Here is a 26,602-nt window from a genome sequence, read left to right on the forward strand (position 1 = left end):
AACTATTAGTATTTGCATTATTGTTATTCTTTTACTTGTGAATTAGAGATAGAAAAAAAACTATGAAATGTCCTAGTTTAAACCCAATTCCAGTTCTGAAAGAGTGCTATACAACTTACCACTGAATAACTTAACTTTTATTCCATAAATTACTCATAAGATAGAAAGGCAGCATAACTTAAATGATAGTTTTCAAACTATCATTTAAAATAGTCATTTATTGTTTCTATTTATGAGTGTGTGCCTGTATGAGCTTATATGTACCATGCAAATGCCCAGAGGCAGAGGACATGGGATTTCGTAGAACGGGACAGAAATGCACTTGTGAGCTACCAGATGTGAGTGGTTCGTGTGCCTTGGTCCTCTGCAAGAGAAGCAAGTGCTCTTAACGACTGTGGCCATCTCTCCAGTCCCGTGAATGATTCTGATAGGGAGCCTTTTAGGACTTATGGTTTGCAAAGATACTAAAGCAGGGTAAATACTATACTAAGTTAGGGCTTTTCATTTGGGTCACAGTAACTGTATCCATTACCTTTGTTGTTATATGATTTCTAAACTCTGACTACTGTTAGCTGTAAGATGTATTAATATCTCGATTGTCTTCATTAGAGGTTTAAGGATGGATTAAATGTGCTGATCGTGATCATCACCACAGACACAGAATGGGGATAACCGATGGGGAAAGAAGAGAGCTCAGGAAGCACCAGACCTGAAGTCAGCAAAGGCACACTCTGAGATGCTTTCTCAGATAATGCGCTTCAGTTAGTCCACTCACACACTGGATAGTTTTAGGATTCAGAAGAAACAATAATTAAGATAACGCAAATAGCCTTTGATGCAAAGTCCTGGTGTCTGAAAGTTTTCATTTCACTATTACAATGTAGGTACCTTGGGGATCATCACCTATGTAGGCCTGTACTCAACTGAAACGGGAAGGGGTAATGCTATTTATATTGTATATAATTGGAAATAATTGTATGCTGTATATGGGGAGGGAATTAAATTTTGTCTAACATAACATTAAAGGAATGTATTGTTGAGGGCAGGAAGGAAAGGGGTTCTAACCACAGATGTGCCTTCTGATGCATAAAACCAAGTCCTCAAAAACTCACCACCAAAGGTCCTTTTTGGGCAGCAAATTAGTAACAAAAAGCTCAAATCCTAGTAAAATATATAGATTACCTTTTTATATTGCAGTTACATTTATAAAGCTAAAGCCCACAAATTCACTAAATAAATATTTACCATGTATCTATGTGACAGGCAGTATTCTGGTATAGGCATGCCACAAAACACAAGGGCGACTTATTTCTAGTTGTGTTCCTATTCAAGTTCCTGTTCACACCACTTCATATCCAAATAAGACATATATAATGAATGAAAAACTAAATTTCATCTAGCAACACCTGTGAAGGTTACAGAAGCAGAATAGTCTAACAGGGACTGAGTGTGTGCATGAGACCATTTAGCCTGGTAGGCAGGAAGGCCACTGTGAAGAAGCCGCTGTGAAGCGGGGGACCTGATGATCAGAGCTGACGTCAGCTTTGGAGAGATACGGGAAAGTATGCTAAGCAAAACATGATTGAAGGCTCTTCAGGTTTAGTGCAGGGCATCTGACGATAGACCGCTTGTGGATGTAGCATAGGAGGAAGAGCATGAAGTGACACGTATGAGGCCCGAGGGTGACGTGGAGGCCATGAATGTTTGTATCTTATCTTAGATGTCAAAGAAATTCTTAGAGGATTTATACAGGGGAGTGGCAAACTCGGAATCATATTCGAAGACTTCACTTTGGGCACTGGGTGAACAATGCGATGTAGCTGAGCAGGAACAGAGAGCAGGAGCCATTCACATATTCCACTGAGAGACGCTGGCGACAGCAGGGTATCAGCTAGGAGCTAGGAAACACCTACCGCTGTCTCTGTGCATGTTTGGTCACACGGGGCTTCTATATGGATCCAAGCTTGATACCAATGACCCCTCTCCAATCTGTTCTAAAAATACAGTCTTACTAAAAACACGGTCAGTGACCCAGCTCTGTCCTTGTGACTGTAGAGGAAAGGACAGTAAGCACTCCAGTGCTCACTGAGCAGTGCTGCACCGGGCTCATCACCTCAGGCTGCAGCAGCAGAGCTCAGGGAAGTGGCAGAGGAGAGCATGCTATTCTGAAACAGAGGCTCACAATCCTCCTCCCCTGCTATAGTCCAGAGTAGCCAGTGATCAAACCCAGGCACCATGTGCACACCAAGTGCAAGAGGACACCAGAAGTAACGCCCCTCCCATCCCCCAACACACTAGCAAATGCCGGTGACTCAGCAGCTCAGGGGCTCTGCTCCAAAGAACAATGCAGAGAATTAATCATACAGGTTGCTTGTTGGAAAAGAAAAAAATCGAGCAACTCTTAGCCAAACTGACCACAAGAGTAATAAAATCTAAATTAATAAAATTAACCAAAACATATACTTGAGAAAAGACGGCCTTTTAAATAAACGGTGCTGGAAAAGCAGAATGTAAGCCTGCAGAAGAATGAAATCGGGTCTATATCTCTCACCTCGAACACAAATCAATTCAAACTAGATCAAAAACCTTAATGCAAGACATGAAACTCTGCAAGTGGTCGAGGAAAATACTCCAGGACACAGGTACAGGAAACAAACTTCGGGGTGGAGCCCTAGCAGCAGAGCAAATAGCCATAAGAATTGACATGCAATGAAAAGGCTTCTTCACAGCAATGTAGAGCAACTGTGTGCACGGCGGCCCACGGAGCAAGAGAATCTTGGCTAGCTATACTTCAAGCTGTTAAAACCCACGGTCTATAAAAAAACTGCAAAAATTAAACACCAAAACCTTCCCTGCCAATCAATAAGCATGCCAACAAATTGAGCAGACATCCTTCCCAGGAAGAAACACAAATAGACGATAAACAAGGTGAGCTGTGGAAGGAAGCAGTGCTCTGGGCGCCATACAGCCACCAGCGGCTCCTAACTGTGAGAGAACGAGGGTATTCAGGGTTTTCGTTGTCCACCAGCCCTTTCAGATCATAGCACGGAACCCCGCCCAGCCCCCATTTCCCACTCTGCCATCCTTAGCTATGTCAGTTCAGGAGGCCTTGTAGCAGGACAATACTGCCACCTACTGTTTGAACCCCTTTCTATCCCTTTCTCCTTTCTGTTTTTGGTTCCTTTCCCCTTTTCTGGTCTCAATAATCTTACTGTGACTTCCCCTAACGTGCAGAGGCTGGCCTGGCTTACAATATCTGGGTACCTATTCCCCATGCTCCACACCACTTTTTCCCTTACTGAAATTATTCCCACGCCTGTGTGCAGCCATCTAACAACCTGACACCTACCACCAGTCTCCTTGTGATTACTTCTTTTTCTTTCTCTTTTCACTGATGCTAACATATTAGTATAGACAGCACCCTCAGAGTCTCTCGACTCCAAAAATTTATCAATATTTAACAAGGGTTGTTTTTCTAGTCTGTTTTCAGAGTGGTCTAACAACTGGATAGTGACTTGTGCTACAGACAATAATGACAGATAAAACTGTCATTGTTAAATGTGAAAGAAAAATTTTCTGTGACAAAAGCAGGCTACAGGAAGGGTGCTTCCTACAGCATTCTGGGTCTTCCTGTACCAAGTAATCAGGACAACCTCACTGACATTCCTACAGACCAACCTGGTCTAGAAAACCCTCCACCAAGACTCTCTTTCTAGATCCTAGTTTGTGTTAAGATAAACATTAAATAGGTTTTATTTCTCTGTTAGGCCTGGGCTTAAATATACCTCTACATATACAGGTTTATTTTTATGAAGTACCACTATTAGGGTCATCTATTGTTTAGAAAACAAAGAATTACTTTCTTGGTATGTATTAGAATAAATAAGAGAAACTCATTCTATCTTTACCTATTAATTTTTTAAAAACGGCATGCAGAAGGCTGAAGCAGGAAAAGCTGTGTGAGCCCTATCTCCAGAAACCAAACAACAACACCAAACTCACAAAAATTGGGATATAAACACAGGTAAACTTCAGAAAGATGAAAAACAAACAAAAAACAATAACCACAAAAACCACATCAACAGCCAGATGTGCAAAGTAAAAGATTTCAAAGAAACAATTTCTAAAAATTTGGTCATGGTTTTCCCCATAATCCAATGATCTGAGGGAACAGATGTGATAGCAGGAGCTATAAGTGAACACCTAAAAACAAAATAAGATAAAAAACAAGACAAAAATGCTTAAAATATGTCAGGGCATTCACTTTACAAACATTTAGTTGTGTTTGAAACAGTCTGATTCTCAAAACCATGCTTAAAGCAATTTATAGGAAAAAACCTGCATTTATGAGTAAGAGAAAAAAATTGACAGGGAAAATCTTTTCAGTGGTTTGAGAGAAAAGTGAAGAATTCCAAGCATCATAAAAATGCTACTGTTGGCAAGAAATATCAATTTTCTTTTGCAGAACATTTTTTTATCCTAGTGAATTAGGATCTTTTTTATAGACATAGTTTTCTAGTGTTTAGATGTAGGATTTTGCGCATCTGAGTGAAGTGTTCTAAATCTGCACAAAGGATTTTCCTTCTGACTGTACTTATTTGTCTGGAAATTGTTGCACAACACATGATGACTCTACTTTTTGAAAACACATGATTTCATGCATCATTTCCTGGTTAGTATTAAATAGTTTGTTCTACTTAATGAAGTGGTGTTAACTTCCAGATTTGGTAATGGCACTGAATTTAAAACAATGACTGTAAGTGGGAAAATGTACTCACAGGTTTCCGTGGAATATTCTAGAGGCCTTGCTGGAAACAGTTATCTTTTTCTCAAAGGGGAAATAAAATCCAGAAATAAATTAACTGTCAGACACAGAAAACAAAACAAAACAAACCAAAAACAAAACAAAAGTAAAATTATGTTTTTCTGGCTTAAAAAATAACATATTATTTTAAAACATCTTTACAGTCAACTTTCACTGAAAAATAAACTCTTAAAAAAATACTTGTTTTCTTACTGCAGATTTAACGACTTTCCAACCAGCTATGTCTTGATTGTAAGCTAAGACTTGGTCAGCGGTTTGTTGGGCAATGGCCTTATAGTCCATCTACCTGTGAAAATTTAACAAGGATTGTAACATATCATTTTATAAACAAAAAAGAAAAAATTCCATGTTGCATAGCTGCTCTTGGATTCATGAACTGAAGCCCCAGTCTGTCAAGTGATTGGTACAATAGGTGTCCAACAATACACTTTAATACTATATATATAATATATACTATATATTTAATATTACATTTAATATATATTATATAATATAATAATATATTATATTATATATTATATATTATATATTATATAATAATATAAATAATATAATAATATATTATATTATATATTATATATTATATAATAATATATTAAATATATATTAAATAATATATATATTTAAAACATCTGTTATTTAGCAGTGCATAATAATTATCTGATTACTTGCATTCACGAACCTCTGTCTTCAAATGAGGAAATGTGCAAGGATGTAAAAAGGCAGATTTTGAAACTTTGGGACCCCCAGTGAAGTCTGATCCCTGCATCGTGTGAAGCATGATATGTAGTATTTCTACTTTCTCCTTGATGTAAGGATTACAATAGACCTAACACCCTGCAGTGTCAGAGTGGTAAGGACTGCCTTAAACGGGCTGACGTAGGTCCCAGAGCACGGCAGGTTCTAGTTTTTCAAAAGCCATTATTTCTAACAAGTTTTTTTTTTCCCCTTATGATGTGTCACACTCTTTTGTCATGTGCTCCTGGTATTAACCTTGAGTGACTGAGGCCATATATGGTTTCCTCTCTAAGCATGTTCCTGACAGCTATCTTCTTGTCCACTTAGGCACAATCATATCAACCTCCTGGATTTTCCTCAAGTGCAACCAAGAACTGCCCTGTCTCAAGGTCTTTGTCCTTACTGTTCTTTTTCCTTGGAAAACCCATGATAGATTATGCTTCATCAGACCCTTTGCTTAAATGTCAACCATTCAGACAAGATTGGATTCAAAGAGACTCAGTTTCGAGACATTTACTAAATCTTTACTTGCTGTTAAGTACTGCAAATGACTGTTTTCCTTCCTCCACATTCATAGACTGAAACTGGGTCGTGATTAGGTCATGAGGGCAGATGCCCCACTGATGAGATTGGTGTCTTTATAAGAGACTGCAGGCAGCCTAATTGTCCCTTCTGCCCCGAGACCACAGCCATAAAAAGCAGTCTACATACTAGAAAAGTGCCCTGACCAGAAACCAAACATTATGGCATGCAGGTCAGACTTATAGCCTCCACAAGTATGAAAAATAACTTTTGCTCTTTATAAATCACCTAGTCTATGATATATGTAGTAGCACCTCAAGGGGACTGAGTACTGTGGTAAGTATAGCAAAAACAAAACAAACCAAAACAAAAAGAAAAACCTGTGTCTGTTGTGAATATGCTCAGATGTAGGCTGGGGTATCATGGTGCTTCCGCCCATCACCCACTTTTCAGTTATGGGAGGCTGAGTAGATACTACAAAGAACATGGTAACATCTGGATGCAAATCCAGACTCTGACACCACAAGTTGCTAAGTGCCTAGGCTCTGAACTTCAACTTCCTACGGTTATAGGAAGGAGAGGATGATGCGTATGGGAGGCCACAAAGGTTAGGAGAGCTAATACATGCACAAATGCTTGAAGCAGTGAGGGCTTTTGTTCAGGGTGGTCAGTAAGGTTAGTTTCTAACTATCCCCTAAGCACCTTAACACATCTTAAGGCATAAATATCATAACATTTAGAAATACTTAATTCTCTCCTAACACTCTTCAGATTGTGCATAAATGTATATTCTCTTCCTTGGCTTCCCAGAAAGGCACAATAACTAGGTGATAGCTTCTTTACCTTTCTCGAATCTAGTCCAGAATTTTAGTGCCCACTAATACTGTCCTCCAAATCCTGGAGGACGTCTCCATATCTGTTAACCTGGAAGGGAATAAAGTGCAAGTTATTTTGATCCACAACTTAGGTTAATATATTTTTATTAATTCTGTTATATTCCCTCCACTAACACTTTATATCTTCATTGAAAAACGCACTTCTAAGGTGAAGGTACATCTTACTCTTCTATTGCTGTGACCAAGGCCACTTATCAAAGAAACCATTTAATTTGGGGTTTATTGTTTCAGAGGATTAGAGTCCATCATGACAGAGCGAAGGTATGGTGGCAAGAACTACTGAGAGTTACATCTTGATTTGCAAGTCGGAGGCACACACACACACACACACACACACACACACACACACACACACAGAGAGGAAATGGCACAAGCCTTTTCACGTCTCAAAACCCACACCTCAGTGACACACCTCCTCCATCAAGACCACAACCTCCTAATTCTTCCCAAACTGTTCTACCACCTGGAGGCCAAGTATTCAAACACCTGAGGCTACAGGGCCATTCTTATTGAAACCATTACTCAGAAGTTTAAAAAACTTTTGTTTTCCAGTATGAGAATTATCATGTTAAGCAAGTGTTCTACCACCGAGCTACATCCCAAAGCCAAGAAACTTCAAAGAACTTTTAAAAGTATAGGTCAAAAAGACACCTAGATGGAGCTTAGGCTTAAAAAAAAAAAAATCTAGGTTTTTTTGTTTTGTTTTTAAGGTCATGCCATAAACATTGTTTGGCTGGTCTCCAACATGGTCTTCTTCTAGCATAAAACACAGGATTTTACTTATCACTGACTTACCTATATTGATCTAGAAATTTCACACATTTATCACTAGGTGTAAGTTTCGGCGTGGGTTGTATAATTAGTTTAGAATCATTTCGAATTTCATAATAGATGTGTGTTTAATGAACTTCTGAACGGTGTTTTATAGCATCTGCCAATTTTGCTAAGAGCAACAGGAAGGTAAAGTTTAGAAGGCTAGAGAGAGTACAAAGATACAGGACACAGCAAAGTTATAGTTCTATTACCTGATGATGTAACATTGGATGAACCAGAATGTGTTCAGATGAAAGTCAAGGGTGTCTTCAGCCATAGGGTCAGTGGAAAACAGACCATTGTTGAGCTAGCATCTTTTTTTGACACAGCACTTGGTTGCAACTTGATTCTTCCCACTTCATATCCTGTCCCAGCCTGGTAGACAGGGTCACACAAGTTAGTAATCTTTATGTTTGTATAATTTCCTGCTTTCTGTGCTGCCTGACTGGGTCCCTAATGCGCGTTGGCTCATTGCCATTCTTTCCTGGGAATCAAAGTTCCCAAAGAGTTTGTTAAATCCCATCACAGGTCAGTCAGACTTCCTCCCCAAGTCCTGAATCTGCAACGTGTTGGAGATGGGTGGAAGCCCAGGAGGTTCAGGGTTCTAAGGCGGGATGTGTGGGGATGGCACGGGGGTGGGGTGGGTGGGTGGTGGTGAACAGAGTGACCCTGGCTTAATTGCTACCTATCTAGGTGGGGGATGAGTGGGGTGGGAGTGGGAGATTGCTCTGAAGCCGCGCAAAGCTCACTGGGAAAGACTTGGTCTGTAGATGTGGCACTCAGAGAAAGGTCTCGCGTGGGAAGGCGCCTCCAACTCTTCTATTGCACAGTTCCCTCCCACAGCCCGGGAAGCCCAGTCTGCCAAGTGCGCCGGGAAGAGCGGTTCCCTGGATGAAGACAGCATGGGTCACGGAGAGAGTCTAGAACCTTCCCACCCGACCCAGGAGAAAAGACAAAAAAAGAAACCCCACCTCCCCCGAGGACGGCGACCTAACGCCCCTCAATGCCCTTTGACCTCTGAACTCTTCGCGGGGTTCTCGAGACACCCCCCCCACCCCACACCCCTTCCCGGCTCCTGGTACTACGCATGCGCCCTGCGCCCCGGCGCCATGTTGGGTCGGTTTGAAAGCGAGCGCGGGCGTCTCGCCTTCCTGCGGCGGCGGAGGAAATAGCGGTCCAGAGGAGGGCGGTGTCGCGCTCGGGGATGCTTTGTCGCGTCGTCCGGTTTGGGAAGGGCTTGGGCTCTCCGCCGAGAGTCTGGAAGGGCGCGCTTTAAAAAAAAGTGTCCCGGTGAGCCATCGGCGGGGAGCGCCGCTTCCTTCCGCAGCCGGAGGGAGACGCGGATGCTGGGCGGCGGGACGGAGGGAGAAAAGCCTCCCAGGGAGGGCAGTGTATTGAAGAAGAGTAGTAGCGTCCCGGGGTGCGGTGACCCGAGGGGCCCCGACGACGCTTGCGGGGGCGGGGGCGGTTGTCACTCAGCGTCCACTGCGGCCCCGGCTGCTGCGGGATGAAAGGTCCTCACCCAAGGCCATGTCTGTGTCCGCACGCACAGGGACGCTGCCACCCGGGAGCCAGCGGGACAACCACATCCAGCACACGCGGATGGCCCAACTCTTTGCAGCCCCAGGGCCTGCCAAAATCAGTGTTCCAGAGCCTTCGACGCTCCCCTTTGCTGGAGAAACCAAAGCAGCGGCTTCCAAGGGTTGTGCTCCACTTCCAGAGCGTTCATCTCCCTGGCACTTTTTTTTTTTTTTTGACACGGTCGTCTGTGTTTTGAATCGAGGTAGTTGAAATTTCTTGCCCTAACTTTTATCATTCAACGCGATGATGGATTTAATTTGGGAGATTGAAACCGGCACTTGCGAAGGGAATGGTAAGATATATGCTATTTACTTAAAATATATGGAATTGGGAACTAACTGTCCTGTGACCGAAATGGAAGGGAGGGCGTCATAAACAGTTAAAATTAGTTGATAGTTGTTAGAAGCAGGGTAGGTACAGGGGTTTCTTAAGCTATTTTACTTCTGTATGGACTTGAAACTTTCCATAAGAATTATGGGTTTTCTTTCTTATCATGTAAATGGAGATAACTCTCAGCCTCTCATGGGCCAAATCCAACCAACAGCTCTTCCTGTGAAGATGTTGCTTGTTCTTGATGTTTTGTGAAGTAAAATTGACATCCTGATTTGTGACGTAAAACATTATCCAAGCAGACTTAGTTGAGCTAATTTAAAGATTCGTAAGAAGGATAAAGAAAGCATGAAATTGACTTTGTCCAGTTATTCTTTAGAGAGAAACCAAGGGCAGAGCCTTCAGGATTGGAGAAGAGCTTTCTCTCACATCCTGCTGTCACTACCCAATGCTCCCTTCTCCCACAGCCTCAGAGCCCTGGATAGATGAACTGGAGCTACTACAGCTCTGTCTCTTTAATTAGAGCATTTGTTATATTTTAAGGTCAAATTTGACATTGCTAATCTCATCAAACAAAACATTTACAGAATTACCGCCAGAATTGAACTGTTGACGTTGCAACATTATAGCATGCCTCACAACCTATGTGTGAAGTATATATAGGTTTTTAGTACAAGGAATCCTTCAATTCTCAATGACTATTATGCTCTAAATTAATACATGTCTATCCCATTATGTCTTGTTTACAAAAGTAGGTATTACTGCTGTGCTGAAAGCTCTCTCAATTTTACTGAGAAAACATAAAGCTGATTACATTGAATGAATTTCCAAACGTGTTAAGCCTTTTTAAGAAGGTGAAACTTTTTAAGAATTAAAACTACAGGAGATGGAGAAATACAGTGGTTAAGAGCACTGGCTGCTTTTCCAGAGGACCCAGGTTCAATCCTGGCACCCACAAGTTGACTCATAATTGTCTGTAATAGCATTCCCATAGGCTATGCAGCCCTCTTCTGACCTCCCTGGCCGACAGGCATACATCTAGTACATAGACATAAATGTAGGCACAAAACCCATGCACATAAGATTTTTAAAAATTAAAATGTACAGAGATATGAAAAATGAAGAGATTCTTAACATTTTTTATAAAAGGCTTATAGCTAGCCTATTCTGAACTAAAAATTTTAGTTTTATTTCTTGTAGCTATTACTTTGTTTTCTGAAGTTATTTTTGGCTAAAGTTTCATATTGATACTTATTTCTAATGCTTTATTTAATGACTTAAGAATTGATTGCCAGCTATCTGTAATGTATGGCAGTAGGCTTATAAGACTGAAAAATAGTACCTATTGGAAAATGCTAGCTATTGTGACGTCATAAAATACATCACCATAATAAAGAAGGACTGGCCATAGTAGCTTTTAGGACTTTTAAAAAAAGTACCTTTTCCTTGGTATTCATTGTATATTGGCAGATAATTTTTATCTGTATATTTCCAAGCACATAGTAGGTTCTCAAGTTTTCCCTAAATCGTTCATAAAATGACTAACAGTAAAGACAATAGGAAACTTACAGTGCTTATGTAAGATTATTTATCAATACGTAATTTTAATCCTGAAAAACTTTGTGTACATATTTAATAATTTATATTGCCTATCATTATTCATTGGCACTGTCACTTTTTGTTTCTATATTGCAGTATTTAATGGAAATGAATAATTCATTTTGAGAAAGCCATGGCAAAATTAAATGCAAAACACAGAGTTTGTTCTCGAGACTCTTCAGTGTCTTCTCTCCTGGCAAGCTGCAGTCTAAGTGGTAGTAGTTCCTCCAATTCCGACAGCTCCTTTCTCTATAAGGACCAACTGTACAGCTCTGCTTCTGAGGCTCTGCAGGCCTATATTGATGATTTTGACCTAAGCAGAGAACATCCTGGTGCAAACACTGTCAAAGTAAACACTGATGGTGAGGTTGGTAATGTGCCACAGTTTTCCAGCTACGTGCATACACCAAGCAATGGTATGCTTTATTCTTTATGCTTGCTTGAACACTTTTATGTCCAGTGATTTAACATATTTGAGAGATAATGCTTTAGAAAGTTGGACCTTTTTGTTAATTTGAAAAAAAAAAAAAAAACCAAAACCTTATATTGCTGAAGTCTTGATATTTTGTAAACTGGACTGTCTGCTTGTCACGATCCCAGGAGTTTTTTGCTCAGGTCCTTTGCCCTTGGAGAGGACACAGGTAAATATAATTAACAGTCTTAACAGTCGGGAGTGGCTGAGCCTAAACTCTGCAGCCGTTTTCTGTGGCAGGATAGAGAGAGTATTGATACTTTTGTCTTAACAAGCTGTTAAATAATCCCTATCTTTCTGAGTTTATATTTGCTCAATTTCAGCTGGTGAAGTAGGAATTTTTTTTTATCATCTGTATTCTGTGGAATAATAGTCATAATATACTAAAAGTTTGTCTTTACTAAAGCCTTCATGAAGACAGTTCTGGAAAAATGAATTCATAAACTTTACTGAACACTAGCAGAGAAGTGTAGTGTGGGAAGAGTATGGGTGATTTATTCTGAAGAGAACTAGATAACATTTTCTGTGGCTATGCCATTGCAGGGTTTGGAGCAGAGAAAGCAAATTGTCTTTCCACCTACTTTAATAGTATACTTTTCTCAGCTGCTTACTGTGATTGTATTAATGTAAAAGGTCTATCTGGGTGGAGAAGGTTGAAGAAACAATAAGAGAATACACAGATTTAGCTGATTGAAAGAAAGAATAAGAGAATACACAGATTTAGCTGATTAAAAGAAACAATAAGAGAATACACAGATTTAGCTGATTGATGCTACATATAGAAATTAAATACTGAAGAGGTGTGAAAAAGCATGCCTTATATTTACCAGTTTATATGTTTAAGATTTATATTCAAAACTAATGATAAAGGAGAAGCACCAAAACAATTCCTAAATTTTTAACTCACATTTACTGTTGACTATTATATATGATAAAATTAAACAGAACTCTGCTTTGTTTTTCAGCTTTTGAAAATCTTGATCACAAACAGCACCTTAACCCCCTATACTATAGAAGAGAGACTGTTAATGACATGGACTCCATTAGCCTAACAACTGATGATTTGTTAAGACTTCCAGCAGACGGATGCTTTTCCTTCCCTTATGTTACACCTGATCACCAACAACACAAGAAAAACAAGAAATACATTGGAAGACAGGATTCATCGGACATTAAAAATAGTCTAAGTTTTTATGTAGACGCTGCTCCCAAGAGCAAGGATAATATAGTTCCTCCTTATGTATATACAAATATAAATGGAAAGAAATGTAGCAGGCCAAGAACCCCAAAACCTATTAATATAAAAAATAAATGTGTTTCAGATTCATCTTTATCTTTTCCTAAAGAATCATCTTTCAAGGACAGTTCAGAGCACAGTTTTGCAAAGAATTATCCAAGATGGCTCACTAGCCAGAAATCTGACCTTAATGTCTCAGGGGTAACTAGTATACCTGATTTTAAGTATCCAATTTGGCTCCATAATGAAGACTTGCTACCTGATGCAAATACTCCAAGGGTTTATAAATTATTTAACGAAGATGAATATTGCCCTAAACATAGTTACCAAACACAAAGAACAACTCAGCTTTTAAATAAAGTAGATTGTTTTGAATGTTCTTTTAAACCTTCAAACTTTACAGATTCCTTCAGTGAGTATAAAGGATTAAGTAATGAATTTAAATGTCAGTGTGACAATCCACTTCTCCCAGGACAATCTCAAAAGCCATTCTGTGGTAATATTTTGTTTCTAGTTTTTTATTTTAAAGCAAAGGATGTGTTAAAATATAATATACTCTGTAGAAGTTTTATGATGTAATAACACTTTTAGAATACATATGATCTTTAGTATTTTAAAGCTATTAAAGTCTATATCTCTGTTTTCCTTGCTTCAATTATCACCGTTTATTCTAATTTGTTGTTATAGACATGTACATTCCCAGTGTTTTACTTCCTGTTGACTGTGAGATATTTTGAAGTTTCTATTTCTTAAAGAGTGTTTTTAAAATTAGGTGACAAAATTGAATTGCTTATCCTGAAAGCTAAGAAGAATCTCAAACAATCTACTAAAGACTTACCAAAGCCTGTGGAAAAGGAAGACAGTCCTTGTTCCTTAGATAAACTTGAAGCAGAACGAACATGGGAAAATGTCCCTGTTACTTTGTAAGTAAGTGACACTGTTTAGTGTACCAAATGAAAAAGTATTATGTCGACATCAGATGTGCTTTCCATATAACTTAATAACTGATGGTTCTATGATCTATTTTGATATTGCTTAAGATGCATTTTTCTTTTGTTATTATAAGATGATACAATGTTTCATGTGCTTCCATAAAATACATGTTGCATGTTCATTTTACTTTGGTGTTAAATTATCTGTAATGAGAATATGTGAAGCTATATGTATATATATAAAATGGAACTTGCATAAACATTTATTTTGCAAATGGAATAGTGCTGTTGAATTCCTTACTGTTTAAATGTTGTCTTCCCAGCACCTGTTACTCATGTCTTGTTTTTGTTTTGGTTTTCTCTCTTGGTTACTGCTTTCTTGAGATGGCAGTACATTTTGAGATATGATCTGTTTTAGTTCCTAGGGTTCTTTTCATTTGGCACTTCCTATGGCACTGTTTCTTGGAATAATTCAGAAAGTGCCTACACACCTAAGATGAGTATTGTATTGGCTGGAGCTGATATAAAGAGTTTTTTCATTAGTGATACCGCATTTGCACTTAACAAAATGCAATTTTGGTAAGCAGTATCTGTGTCTCAGGCTCTAATAGTTGACTATAGTTCATAATTCCTATATCCTATTTTCTTTCTTGAGACAGTGTCATGCTCTGTAGCCTATGCTGGCCTTCAGCTCTAGACCCTCCTCCATCAGTCTGCCGCGTATATGGATTCCTCTTGCTTGTTTCTCAGTAGGATACTTTGAATGCTAACACTGACTGTTGCCCTCGTTTCTTACTTTCTTGCTTTGGTAGCTATGTAAGTTCTCTAAATTTTAAAGATAGAGAAGTAATAGTTACATAGAGTTGTCAAGAGGATTCAGTTTGAAAATGGAAGTACTTAGGCTAGTTTCCGACTGGGGCGAACTGTCTGTGAATCCTGTAGTGTGATTGCTCATAAAACTTGATTTCCTTGTTTTAGTTTTATTTCTCATGCTACTTCAATATGTTTTAGAAATGATTTATAACTAGCTCTCTTATTTAATGTCCTTTATTTTTTTATTTCTTAATCAGTTAGTCTATGCGTGAGTTAAAGAATAACTGCAATACTTACCTTACAGTCATGACCAAAGTGAGGAGAGCAGTGAGAGTGGAGCTGAGGAGGAGTGGACTTTCCAGTGCATTTACTGTAGATGTTTCAGTTAGACTAGAAGACTTGCATTTTATCTGAGTAACTTGCACCCGGCACTTTATTTTTGGAGCGTCAACTTACAAGAGTTGTGCTTGTAGAAAAAATAGATCTTAGCTGATACTGGCAAGGTGTTCCAGGAGTAACCAGAATAAAATAGGAAGCTGTAAGTTAGTGCAGGAAAGGGAGAATGTAAATGTTGGACAGCTGCCTGCGTGGATAAGGGGCTTGCACACAGACTACAGGTTGGATCTGTAGCCCCAAAGTAAGAAGCTGGGTGTGGTGGTGTGCACCTGTGATCCCAGTGCTTGGGGAGGGAGAGACAAGAGGACCTCTGGATTTTTTGGCAAACTAGTCTTGCTAAATTGGAAAGCCAAAGTTCAGTGAAAGCCTTTCAGAAATTAAGATGGGTAATAATAGAGGAAGGTATGTGACATTGAGTGGCCCAGATGTACACACACACACGCACACACACACACACACACACACACAGGCCCCCCACATGCACACACATACCATCTCCTCCATATACACAAACATACACATGCCACACACACACACCACCCACATGCCCCCCCAAATATACATACATACCACACACATACAGCACACACACATACCATGCACACATACCATGTACACACACACACATACATACCACACACACATACACACCACACACACACATATACATACCACATACACTAAAATGTAGAAGTTAATGAAAGTCAACAAAACATTCTTAAAACAAGTTTTGCTGTGAAAATGTTAAAAATAAAAATAGGATAGTATAATGAGCGTGTCTGGTCTATATCAATCTTTAATATGGATATATAAAAGTATATTGTTAGTTGTGAGGGAAAAAACTACCCAGGCTGAGAAAAAGCTCGTGGCAAGTTAAAAGTAAAATATGTCAGCTAAGAAGTGCTTCTTGAAATAATTTGCACGCAGTGTTTAAGTGTTTTATAAAGATTACTAGATACTGTGTTTTTAAGTTATAAATGTATGTTGTGATATGTAAAGAACTAGAATAATTTATTTATTTTTGTGATAAATACAGTTTAATTTGGAAAATTCTTATTTTTGCCATGAGTATTCCTCACTATTCAGAACATCATGGAAGAAGTGATTATTGAATGACTGCTAAATATGTAAGGTGCATAGAGAATTATTTTATAATATCTCTGAAATAAAGAAAATAAATGTAGACACTCAGGATTGGACAGGTAAATTACTGAAGGTCATATAGAGTTGGGATTAGAATTTTCAGTTTGGAGTTTATATTTGAAAAATTAAATCTTTCCTCAGTTTTTCCCCATTAATAATAGTTCTGAGGTGGGTTTGTCCTGTTGTCTCATGGGAGAACATTAAATTACCACTTAAGTAAAGTCCTGTGAGTTTTAAGCTTTCTGTTATCCTTAGGTAACTAATTTGTTTGGTATGTATGCATGGCAGGGAGGAATTAACCCAGAGTCACCGCATGCTTGGCTGGGACTCTATTCATGAGCTACACTCCAGCTTTCACTATGTTTACTTGGGAAAGGTACTGTGTCAAACAGACGAGCTTTTGAAGTTATTCCAAAGTTGGGGGATTCAGTTGAGGAATAATAGTTTACTTTATGTAAGTACTGTCTTTAAAGCTGGAAGTGACAAGCAAAGGGATATCAGTTTAGGAACAAGGTGGAGGACTTACTACACAGCTTTAATATGAGTTATATCTATGACATTTATTCTTCGGTCACTACTAAAGAATTTTTAAGTGTGCACCTTTGTGTGTGTGTGTGTGTGTGTGTGTGTGTGTGTGTGTGTTGTGTACATGGGTTATGTGGGTGTGTGTCTTTGCAGTTTTGAGGAAACCAGAAGAGATGGTTTTATCTCCTGGAGCTGGAGTTGCAAGTGGCTATGAGCCATAAGATGTAGATGCTGGAGAAGGATGGGGTCCTGTGCAGTAGCCGCCAGTACTCTTGCCTAAGCTAGCTCTACTGCCTCACTTGTTTTTAAGGGAAAACTTTTGAATTATATAATGCCTACTTTTAAAATTACTGTTTGTATCCTTTAAATCCTGTGTAGCAAATCTCCTGTCCCTGTTAAAGCTGATGACAGTCCTCAACAAAGTACCAGGGCACAATGTCAAAGAAACCAGGAGTGTCTTGAGGACTTTTTAAATGATGATAATCAGGTGAGTAAAGTTAATGTTTATATTAAAAGAAAGTCTGCGGTTAAATTATGCATACCGATTTCTCTTATTTAATATTCTCAAACAAACAAAAACAAACAAAAAAGTTCCCAAATTCATTTTCCCCCAACATACCACCAAACTTCAGCTACTTTCAGGAAATTTAGTATTTTAAAGCATAAGAATTTAGTATTCTGTAAAGTATAAGAAACTGGAGTTGATTTATACATGTAGCTTGAGTTGTCATTACAATTTTTTTTTTTTTTTTCTGGAAAACAAAGGAGACCATTCTGGGGGAAATGATCTTTGTTTGTAGGCCAGTGTAGTTGATCATTGAGGCTTGTGTTTCTCCAGTAGTAATACATATCATAATAATTTAAATTATCACCTTACTTATTATTACAAAGTCAGTTTATATGTCTTACAAGTACAAATTATATACATGCATTGAAGAAATTATACATAATTTGAGCTAAAAGTCCGAGTATGCCTGACATGTTCAAGATTATCAGAGTGAGTCAGAGTAGCTCTGTCAGAAGAAGCAAACAATAGAATGGTAAGCAGGAGATCTGGGAAGCAGAAAATGCCATGTGAGGAGCACATTGGAAGACCCTAGAGAAGGAGCAGTGACCTCATTTGGGAGACTGCTGCCGTCTCCAGAATAGTGGGGCAGTGAATTGGGTAGTGTAGGCACATTGGAGGTGCTTAGCAGTTGCCACACTTGAGATGTGTCTTGAAGGAATCCAAGGTGCTTTACCAAGCAGCTAGGAGATGGCATTCATAAAGGAACCCTGATAGAGGAACACATTTTAGGAGGATTTTTAAGGTTTGACATAGGTCCTAGATATTACTCCCCTGTCCATACTCTGCCTCTCCACTCTGCTTTCTCTTTCTTTTGCCATAGAGATGCTCATGTAATCACATTTATCTTGGACTTGCATCCAGTTCTGTCTTTCTACATGTGTGACCTTTCCTTTTAAACTTGAGTCTCATGAGTCTAACTCTCCCTTCTGGTGAAATGTTTCAATTTCAAGGAAACCTTCATCCCTCAGCAGCAACAGTGAGAGGAGAGGCTACACCATTATAACATCTACATTGTTTAGCCGTCAGAAATAGAGAAATACAGGTTAGATTGACTAAAGCTCATTAGTATGTTACCAGTGAACACTATGTAGAATGTACTAAGAGGGCAAAAATTACTCAAATAGGTATAGAGGCAGCAAGTGAGTAAGGGGGGTGGAGAAAACAAGGTAAATTAAAGGCAGGAAACTTAAGGAGTGGGCTGGGGGAGAATGTTTTAGAAGACAAGAGAAAAGACCCAGAAACTAACAAATGAATAATAAAATGGATGAAAAAAATGAAAATAATTTCCCAATAATGAAAAAATTCATAACTAAAATTAGACAAAACACCAAATATTAAAGGCTTTTCTTAAAGAAGACAAAGTCAAAACAGTACTAAATATAATATACAGGGGAAACATGAAACACAACAAAGAAAAAAGGAATTGTCTCATACTGAAAAAAATATATGAAACTTGATAAGTATATTGAGGAGAATAAAAAAATAGAGATATAAACTAAAACTAGGACCTAAAGAATAGTAAAAAGAGAAAGAGAATCATGCAGCAAAACAAAACCAAAAAAACAAATAAACAAAAAACAAAAGGGAAAGGAAAAAAGAAGAGAGAGAAGTTAAGATGAGACATTAGAATTGCTTTCTGTCAGATATTGGAGACTGTTACCTCTGCATATGGGGTGTAGAGTGAAAAATTATGAAGATCATTTTATAAAATATATACAGGCTTTTTCTTTACCCCTAGACCTGAGCAAAAGAACACAGGTTCACTAGTTCCAGAAAGCAGAACTGAATGTAAGATTTCAGGCCTTCACTGCCTGGGGATGCATTCCGGGAGGAGCACGTTATCCCTGAGGACACTTGCTAGATTAACATTCCTCAAGCCTCAGGGAAGAGAACCCACCTCTGGGTGGGGAAGGCCCAAAGCAGGAAGACATTCCTGACTACAAAGAAAGATGCAAGTCATCTGGCTGGTCCCAGGAACTGGCTGACCACAAGATAAATGGTTGGGCAAGGTTACATTCTTACAGAAGAATGAGTATACAGAGTGTTTTCCACATGACCCTGATTCACATAGGTTGTGTTCCTCTGGAATTCTCCACTATTTTTATGTTATATTTCTTTAGCAACCCTTCACCCCCTCCTCACTCTCCAGGTTTGTGGTTTCCCCCTTTAAAAAACCCTTCTCAGACTGACTGGCTTTGTCAATTCAGCTCCTGCGTGAGTGAACAAATTGACCTTGGCCAGCCAACTCTCCCTAATAAACCTCTGCTGATTGCATCCAGGTACGGTGTCTTGCAATTTTTGGGTGGCCGTGACTTCTTGAGACTTGAGTAAGGGTCTCCTGAGTTTGGAGGTCTTCAGGGGTAGAGGGCCATTTGGGCTTAAGGACTCTTGGCATCTTTTCTATGATTGGTGCTGATGTTGAACTTGTGTTGGACAAGGATGGGATGTCTATGAGAGTTGTCTGTATTATCTTCCCTGTGTTGTGCACCAGGGGCCTCTGCTGCCTGTACTTAGTTGTCACAGTCTAGCCACTCTTAGTTTTTCTTCCTCAAAGTGGTAAATATTCTAGCTGGGAGGCATCTATCAAATATTTTTGGAGTACAGAGGGAAGGCAGAGAGTAGTTATTTGTGTAGGTTGATGTCTTTCTAAATTCTCAAACATTAATTATTCTGTTGGTGAGATTTGACTGGATACTAAATTGTTTCCTGGAGCTTCAAGTTTTTGGTCTGTAAATCTCATTACTTCCGAGTTTTTTTTAATTGTTGACCTCAGACTCTGAACTATCAGACTTCAAGGTTTTTCTCAGTTGATGAAACTACTAAGGGTAGGTCTCGTTCTTCCTCCCTGTAACATTTACTACCTGGAATAAACCAACTGATGTCTTGTTTTGATTTTGTTTTTGTGTTTTTTTATTGTTGCTGTTGTTTTGTTTTTATACTTATCAGCATATTGGGCTCTTAGTCTCCATAAAATTCTGGTGTCCATTTCAGCAGTGGGTTGAATTTAGGCTTTCTGACTTGTGATGGTTCCCTGTTCTTATTTTAATTTAAGCAAAACAGTGTTCTGGTAGCTTGAATGAGCATGGCTTTTGTATTCTCATGTGTTTGAATACTTGGTCCTCAGTTGGTAGGACTGTTTGGGAAGGATAAGGAGGTGTGGCCTTGTTGGAGGAGGTGTGTCATCGCCCGCTCCTGGGGCTTGGGCTTTGAGATTTCAAAAGGTCTATTGTTTTAGCTCTCTGCCTCCTACTTGTAGATGCTGATGTGAGCTCTCAGCTGATCCTGCCACTGTTAAGGGCTCTCTCTCTCATCCTCTGAAACTGTAAGCCCAAATAAATGGTTCCTTTTATAAGTTGCCTTGTTCGTGGTGTTTTATCACAGCAATGGGAAAGTAACTAAGACTAGTACGGTACTCTGTCAAGATGCCAGTACAGGAGGAGTGCTCTCGATTGGTCACCTATCTGGAAGGAGAAGTCATGAAAGAAGTTAACAAACTATCAACCATTTCTGAAGTTTGAGAGAGCTAATCTTGTCTTGTGGTAAGACTGCTTCTGTGTTTTCACTGGGAGAACCTTACTTACCTTTTGATGCAGCTTCTGTTTCCCTACTCTTGGTTTGGCTTACTTCTTTCTACATTGAGCTACCCTTCTGTTTCTCTGCACTGCTCAGTTCCCACGGGCCAGTCTTGGTTCTTTCTTCTCTTTGGAATAGGGTCTATTTCTAGCCCTGATACTTCTCCATAACCAGCTCACATGGAGGCAGCTTTTAGTCTGTTACTTAGAAGTTTAAATAGGTTTTTGTATGTATGGAACATTATTGAATCAGAAACAAAATTATTTCCCTAAACATTCACCATTAAATTTCAGTGATAAGTCTCAGAATATTGAGTAAGTACTGACTTTAAGCCTAACTAGATCCTTTCACTGCTACTTTTTTCTCTGAGCTTTTATTTTATTGTAGTAAGTGTGCATGGCATAAATTTACCATGTGAATTCATTTTAAGTATGCTTGCTTCAGTGCCATTATAGTAACGTGTTATTTTAAAGATCACCAACAACTGTCTCCAGAGCCTTTTCATCTTCCAAGCTAAACCATATTGCTATTTAAGCATAAACTTCTCATTCTTCTCCCCCACCTCCTGAGAAAAGAAGTATCTTTTCTTTTCTCTTTTCTTTTCTTTTCTCTTCTCTTCTCTTCTCTTCTCTTCTCTTCTCTTCTCTTCTCTTTTCTCCTTCCTTCCTTCCTTCCTTTCTCTCCTTTCTCTCCTTTCACTCTTTCTTTTTCTTTTTTTTTTGTAACTATGAAATAGCCACTTTAGGAACTTCATAAGAAATGTCATGAGCCTGTGAAGCTCAGAAGGTGGAAGTAGGATTGTTGGTGATTCCAGGCCACATGAGATATAAATTCCCAAATAGGCAAAGAAATCCAAAATTCTGTAGAGACTATCTGCGAGTCTTCATCACCCTGTTGTATAGTTAAGTACTGGGGAACACCGGGAAGGTTAGTATGGCAGTTGTTAGGTCTTTAAGGGGAAGGCTCTAAAGAGGTACAGCATGTGACTCAACAGTTTTAAATTTAGTATCTTTATCAGAGGAAAGGTAGTATTCTGAGTTTAGCTTATTTAACATGACTTCCAGTTTCATCCACTTGCTTGGCAAATGTAATGGTTTTATTTTCTTTATCGCTGCATAAAACGTTGTTGTGTTTCTATACCATATCGTCTTTATATATTTAGCTGTTGCTATGCATCAAGGTTGGTTCTGTGTCCTGGCTGTTAGTATAGTGCAGCAGTAACCATGCATGTGCAGGGACTTCTGTGGCATGTTGGTGCGGTTCTGTGGGTATATAACCAAGAGTCATATAACTGGTTTAAGTGGTACTTCTTTTGTCAGTTTGTGAGGTTTAATCATTTTACTTCCATAGTGACTGCACAATTTGACATTTTAATAAGACAGTGACTAAGGCCTTCTCTTTCTCTTGTCGCGACTAGTGAAAACATACTTGAAATTCAATTGAAATCTGCTTGAAAAAAATCTAGTTCTCACTCAGTTGATAACTTTCTTTAGATATTGGAAAAAAAACATTTCAAAAGCTATGGATTTAAAGGTATTATGTAAATGTATAATACTCATTTTAAAGAATGAGGAATCAGGAGGAATATGCTAAACAGTTTATTATTTCTAAGTACTTTTACCTGAAGATGGAGTATAGAGAGGTAATGAGTTAGTAGTTTGGTTTTTAAAATTTCTCCAGTGGAGTGACACTGGGTAGGTATACCAACAACACTCCAAGTCAGACCTCATGCCTGGGGTAGTTAATCAGCATACGCACATGCATGTGCACACACACACACACACACACACACAAAACACACTTTGAGAATTTTATGTGTATATATGTTTTATCTGCCCCCATTTTTACCTTCTAAGTTCCCCCATATGCTCCCAACATGCCCCCCTCTCAGCTTCCTGTCTTGTTTTCTTTTGTTATTGTTAGGCAGTTTGTTTTTGTAACACACTAAATCCGGTTAGTGCTGCCTATTTGTGATGATTGTGCATTGTCCACTGGAGCAGAGGAACCTACCAGTGGCCACATCCCTTCCCCAGCAACTGTCAACTTCTAGTTGCTCCTCAGTAACGGATGGGCCCTCGAGACCACTTACCCCATCTGTGCTGGGCTTTGGGTTGGTGTATCTTCTGTAGGTCTTGTCTAGGTAACCAGAGCTGTTGTAAGCTCCAGAAGACACCACAGCACTTCTCCCTGTTCTTCACCTCCTTCTTCTGTTTCCTCTTCATTGATGTTCCCTTACGTTGATATTTCTAATATAGATATCTGAATTATGGCTGCGTATATCTTATTATCTCATTATTTTAACCATGTATGCATCTCTCTATGGACTACTGTCAACGCCCACTACAGAAAGAAGCTTCCCTTAGAGCAGCTCAGGTCTGTGGTTATGACTGTAAGTGTTTAGATAACAATTGGACAACTCAGCAGAGTAACAAGTAAAGCTCTGTCCTAGACCTGTGGCCTCTAGCTGCAGGCTACTGACCGGACGTCATGAAGTTCCCTTCTATGGAGCATGCCTCAAATTCAGTCAGAGAGCACCATTTCATAACAGTCACGCTACTAGCATGCATACCAGTAGGTACATCTTTTCTAGGGGGGTTGGTATTGCAGCTTGCAAGGTCCGATGCTAGGTAAGAGCACAGATAGAGAAGATTTGACTTTTAAAACACCAGTTTTAATACAGTATCTTGGTTTGTGCATTAATTCCATGTTGAGGGATGTTATACAATATACTATTTTCCTTTTCTATTTGTGTGGTTAAGTTTCTCATTTCCTTGAACTTCAGAGCTGTACTCTGTCTGGAGGCAAACATCACGGTCCTGTGGAAGCCTTGAAACAAATGTTATTTAACCTTCAGGCAGTACAAGAAAGTTTTAATAAGAAGAAAAATACGGAGCCAGAAGAAGAGATTAAGCAAGTAAGCACAAACTTAGGAATTGAGACGTGTGCATTTATCTAAAATTGTATTATTTCTTCATGCTAGTGCTGGGATACGTGACAGAAACATGGTGTATCTTGCCTTGTGGTTTCTTAGGTTTCAGTCCATAGTCTTTGGCTCCTCTGATTTCTGGGCCCATAGTGAGCCAGAACATGAAGGCAGCAGAATGAGCAGAAGGGAGTAGAATGGGGAGAGGCTGTGCATCTCATGAGCCTGCTGAGAATAAAAGGGTGAGGGAGAGGCTGGAGACCAGCGTGACCTTTAGTGGCAGGCCCCATCATTAACTTCCACCACTCTGTTTTACAGCCTCCCAAAAGAATTCCACCAGTGGAAGATCAGCACTTGAGCTGTAGGATCATTCTACATTCAGACTTCCATCAGACTTACCAGATCTGTTTACACCTACCTGTAGTTGTCTGTAAATGAACATGCCAACACAGTGTGTGCTACTGCTACACTTACAGTATAGAAAGGCATCAGTGCCATCTTACACGTCCTACACAGTGAATCTGTGTGGTTTCTTACAAACATAGAAGCTTTTGTGAGTCTCTGTGAAACCTAGAAGATGTTCCTAATGTTAGACTTCTCTACCTTTGTATCAGAATAGCAAATTTATTTATGTTATTATATGTTTATTGGCATTTCTAAGTATAATACATTTTTTAAAAATTGAGTGTTTCTAGAAATTTTGAAAATCTTGTTTCTGCTTCATGTAGCAGATGAATTTTCAAAGTACAGAACCATAGAATTTAAATTCTCTTATATGATATATTAAATAGGTATAGATTATTGAATGACTAAATCAAGCTCATTACTGTATATTCACCTTATATAGGTAGTATTTTATGGTGAGAACATTTAAAATCTATGACTACTATAGTTACACAGTGAACTTACCCCCTTCTGAGTATGACATCATGTACTTCATTTCATTTGTCATCACTCAGCCTTTAATTTTTCTCTGGTCTAGTGACATTAGAAATAGCTCAGTGGTTAAGAAGGGATGCTCTTACAGAAGGCCCAAATATTGTTCCCAGCAGCCACGTAGGATGGCTGCCTCTAACGCTAGCTCCAGGGCTTTAAGAATGGTACTTTTCAGGTTCCATATGTAAGTGGGAACTTTCATTGTTTGATTTTCTGTGCCTGGCTTGTTTTCCTGATCAGTGTTACTGCTGTTCAGTAGGGCTTTACAGTAGTCAGTGAGCATTGCATATGAGTGAGTCAGCCTTCGCATCACACAGTCTGTGTCATGTTCCCCGTGTAATCAGTCCTTCACTTACTCTCTTAAACATCAGTGACACATAACCTTGTCTGTTAAGATGTAATTTCAAGCCAGTGTGATTCTTTAATGGGCATGTGCGTAGAAGCATATTTTAGGAGCATTGAACAGTAAGTCGAAGTAGTTGTAGTTTTTGAATGAAGGGACAATGAAAGTATTAATTGCTCTTCAAAAAATGGTTTGGTACAATGAATTGAGTATTTCAAATGTTTTTGTTTCTTTTGGGTTTATTAATAGGTGTCAGAGGATGATTTCTCTAAATTACAGATGAAGGAAAATATGATCCCCATTACTCGGTCTCTTCACAAGTAAGTATTGTTTACTAATTTGGACACAAATCCATTTTAGTTATTCTTTTGACAGAAATTAGGGTGGAATTCAGTAGTTCCCAGAATAAATGTCTGGGTAGGCATACTTAAGGTTCTTGTAGCACATACTATATTTTAAAATGTGGTGTGTAATGTAAAATGTAGGGGTTTTGTGTGTTTTTATGCATGTAGAGGCCAGAGGTCAACATCAAGTCTCTTCGTTACTCATGGAATGAATTATTTTTTAAGAAGATTGCTTTCATCCCCTTTTAAAAACACTCAGTGGGCCTTTTGGTACTGACCCACTGAGCCGTCAAGAAGGGGCAGAGTGAAAAACACTACTTTTGGGTGAAGTGGCAACATGTTGTGTTGATTAACTTCAATCGATATTGTGACAGGATAAAAAAATTTTTAAAAATTTGCTTGCTTTTAAACCTGTGCACCCTATTTAAATAGTCCTAAGGACTAGAAAGATACACTTAGACATACAAAATATAATGGATATGACTGGGTCCGATTCTCTCTTTATTTCAGAATAAAAGCAGAATTTTGAGATATTTAGTACTGATGTGGATATCCTATAACAATAATATGCCATGAAATGAGTTCATCTAGTCATAAATGCATCACTATTTTACGTATCTGAGGCTGGCAAGATGGTTCTGTAGGTAAGAGCACTTACTGCCAAGCCTGGTGATCTGATCTCAGTTCTCGGAATCTATGTAGTGGAAGGGCAAAATCAGTTCCTACACGTTGTTCTCTGACTTGAACACAAATGTATGTGTGTGTGTTTGTGTGTGTGTGTGTGTGCACGCGCGCGCGTGCGCGTGTGCGCACACTTTTATAGAAAGGTATGTTTAGCTTCCTTAGTCATATTGTCCTAAATACAAATGTAGTGAATCCCACAAGTTGTTTCTGTTGTCAGGCAATACAGTTCTATAGGTTTGCATATGGTTATAAAGATGTGAGGTAAGATGATCTTTGAGCTGTGGGAGGAATGGGTGTGATATAGATGCCTCATTTAGGTTTGAGCACTCTCCAGTCTTTATTTTCTTCATGTTGGCCAGATATGGGCCTCTGTGTTAATCACCATCTACTACAGAAAGAATCTTCTCTG

The 26,602-nt window shown here is 38.9% G+C and overlaps 2 protein-coding genes and 1 non-coding gene across 7 annotated transcripts in view; 2 read left to right on the forward strand and 1 right to left on the reverse strand.

Annotated features, from left to right (window-relative positions):
• Positions 1 to 9,330, reverse strand: part of Stard6 (StAR related lipid transfer domain containing 6) — a 21,646-nt gene extending 12,316 nt beyond the window's left edge. Inside the window, exons 1-6 of one of the 3 annotated variants that reach the window (XM_076912488.1) lie at positions 8,766 to 8,813; positions 8,544 to 8,681; positions 8,007 to 8,169; positions 6,929 to 7,009; positions 5,018 to 5,111; positions 4,779 to 4,828 (exon numbers count right to left, since the gene is read on the reverse strand). In XM_076912488.1, the coding sequence (XP_076768603.1) occupies positions 4,779 to 4,828; positions 5,018 to 5,107 (140 nt within the window). In that variant the 5' untranslated portion in view covers positions 5,108 to 5,111; positions 6,929 to 7,009; positions 8,007 to 8,169; positions 8,544 to 8,681; positions 8,766 to 8,813. Of the gene's footprint in view, positions 1 to 4,778; positions 4,829 to 5,017; positions 5,112 to 6,928; positions 7,010 to 7,776; positions 7,917 to 8,006; positions 8,170 to 8,543; positions 8,682 to 8,765; positions 8,814 to 8,941 lie in introns of those variants that run through there. The other 2 variants (XM_076912489.1, XM_076912490.1) reach the window with 2 other exon arrangements.
• The window catches only part of C14H18orf54 (chromosome 14 C18orf54 homolog), a 21,413-nt gene continuing 3,758 nt past the window's right edge, over positions 8,948 to 26,602 (forward strand). Inside the window, exons 1-8 of one of the 3 annotated variants that reach the window (XM_034517982.2) lie at positions 8,948 to 9,084; positions 9,347 to 9,667; positions 11,401 to 11,720; positions 12,742 to 13,509; positions 13,786 to 13,936; positions 17,201 to 17,309; positions 23,746 to 23,877; positions 25,415 to 25,485. In XM_034517982.2, the coding sequence (XP_034373873.1) occupies positions 11,438 to 11,720; positions 12,742 to 13,509; positions 13,786 to 13,936; positions 17,201 to 17,309; positions 23,746 to 23,877; positions 25,415 to 25,485 (1,514 nt within the window). In that variant the 5' untranslated portion in view covers positions 8,948 to 9,084; positions 9,347 to 9,667; positions 11,401 to 11,437. Of the gene's footprint in view, positions 9,085 to 9,346; positions 9,668 to 11,400; positions 11,721 to 12,741; positions 13,510 to 13,768; positions 13,937 to 17,200; positions 17,310 to 23,745; positions 23,878 to 25,414; positions 25,486 to 26,602 lie in introns of those variants that run through there. The other 2 variants (XM_034517985.2, XM_034517984.2) reach the window with 2 other exon arrangements.
• On the forward strand, positions 25,749 to 25,885 carry LOC117720292 (small nucleolar RNA SNORA21). Its single transcript, XR_004608305.1, has one exon. It is a non-coding gene; the product is annotated as a small nucleolar RNA SNORA21 (small nucleolar RNA).

The sequence above is a fragment of the Arvicanthis niloticus genome, chromosome 14 (assembly GCF_011762505.2).
Source record: "Arvicanthis niloticus isolate mArvNil1 chromosome 14, mArvNil1.pat.X, whole genome shotgun sequence".
NCBI classification, from domain to species: domain Eukaryota; kingdom Metazoa; phylum Chordata; class Mammalia; order Rodentia; family Muridae; genus Arvicanthis; species Arvicanthis niloticus.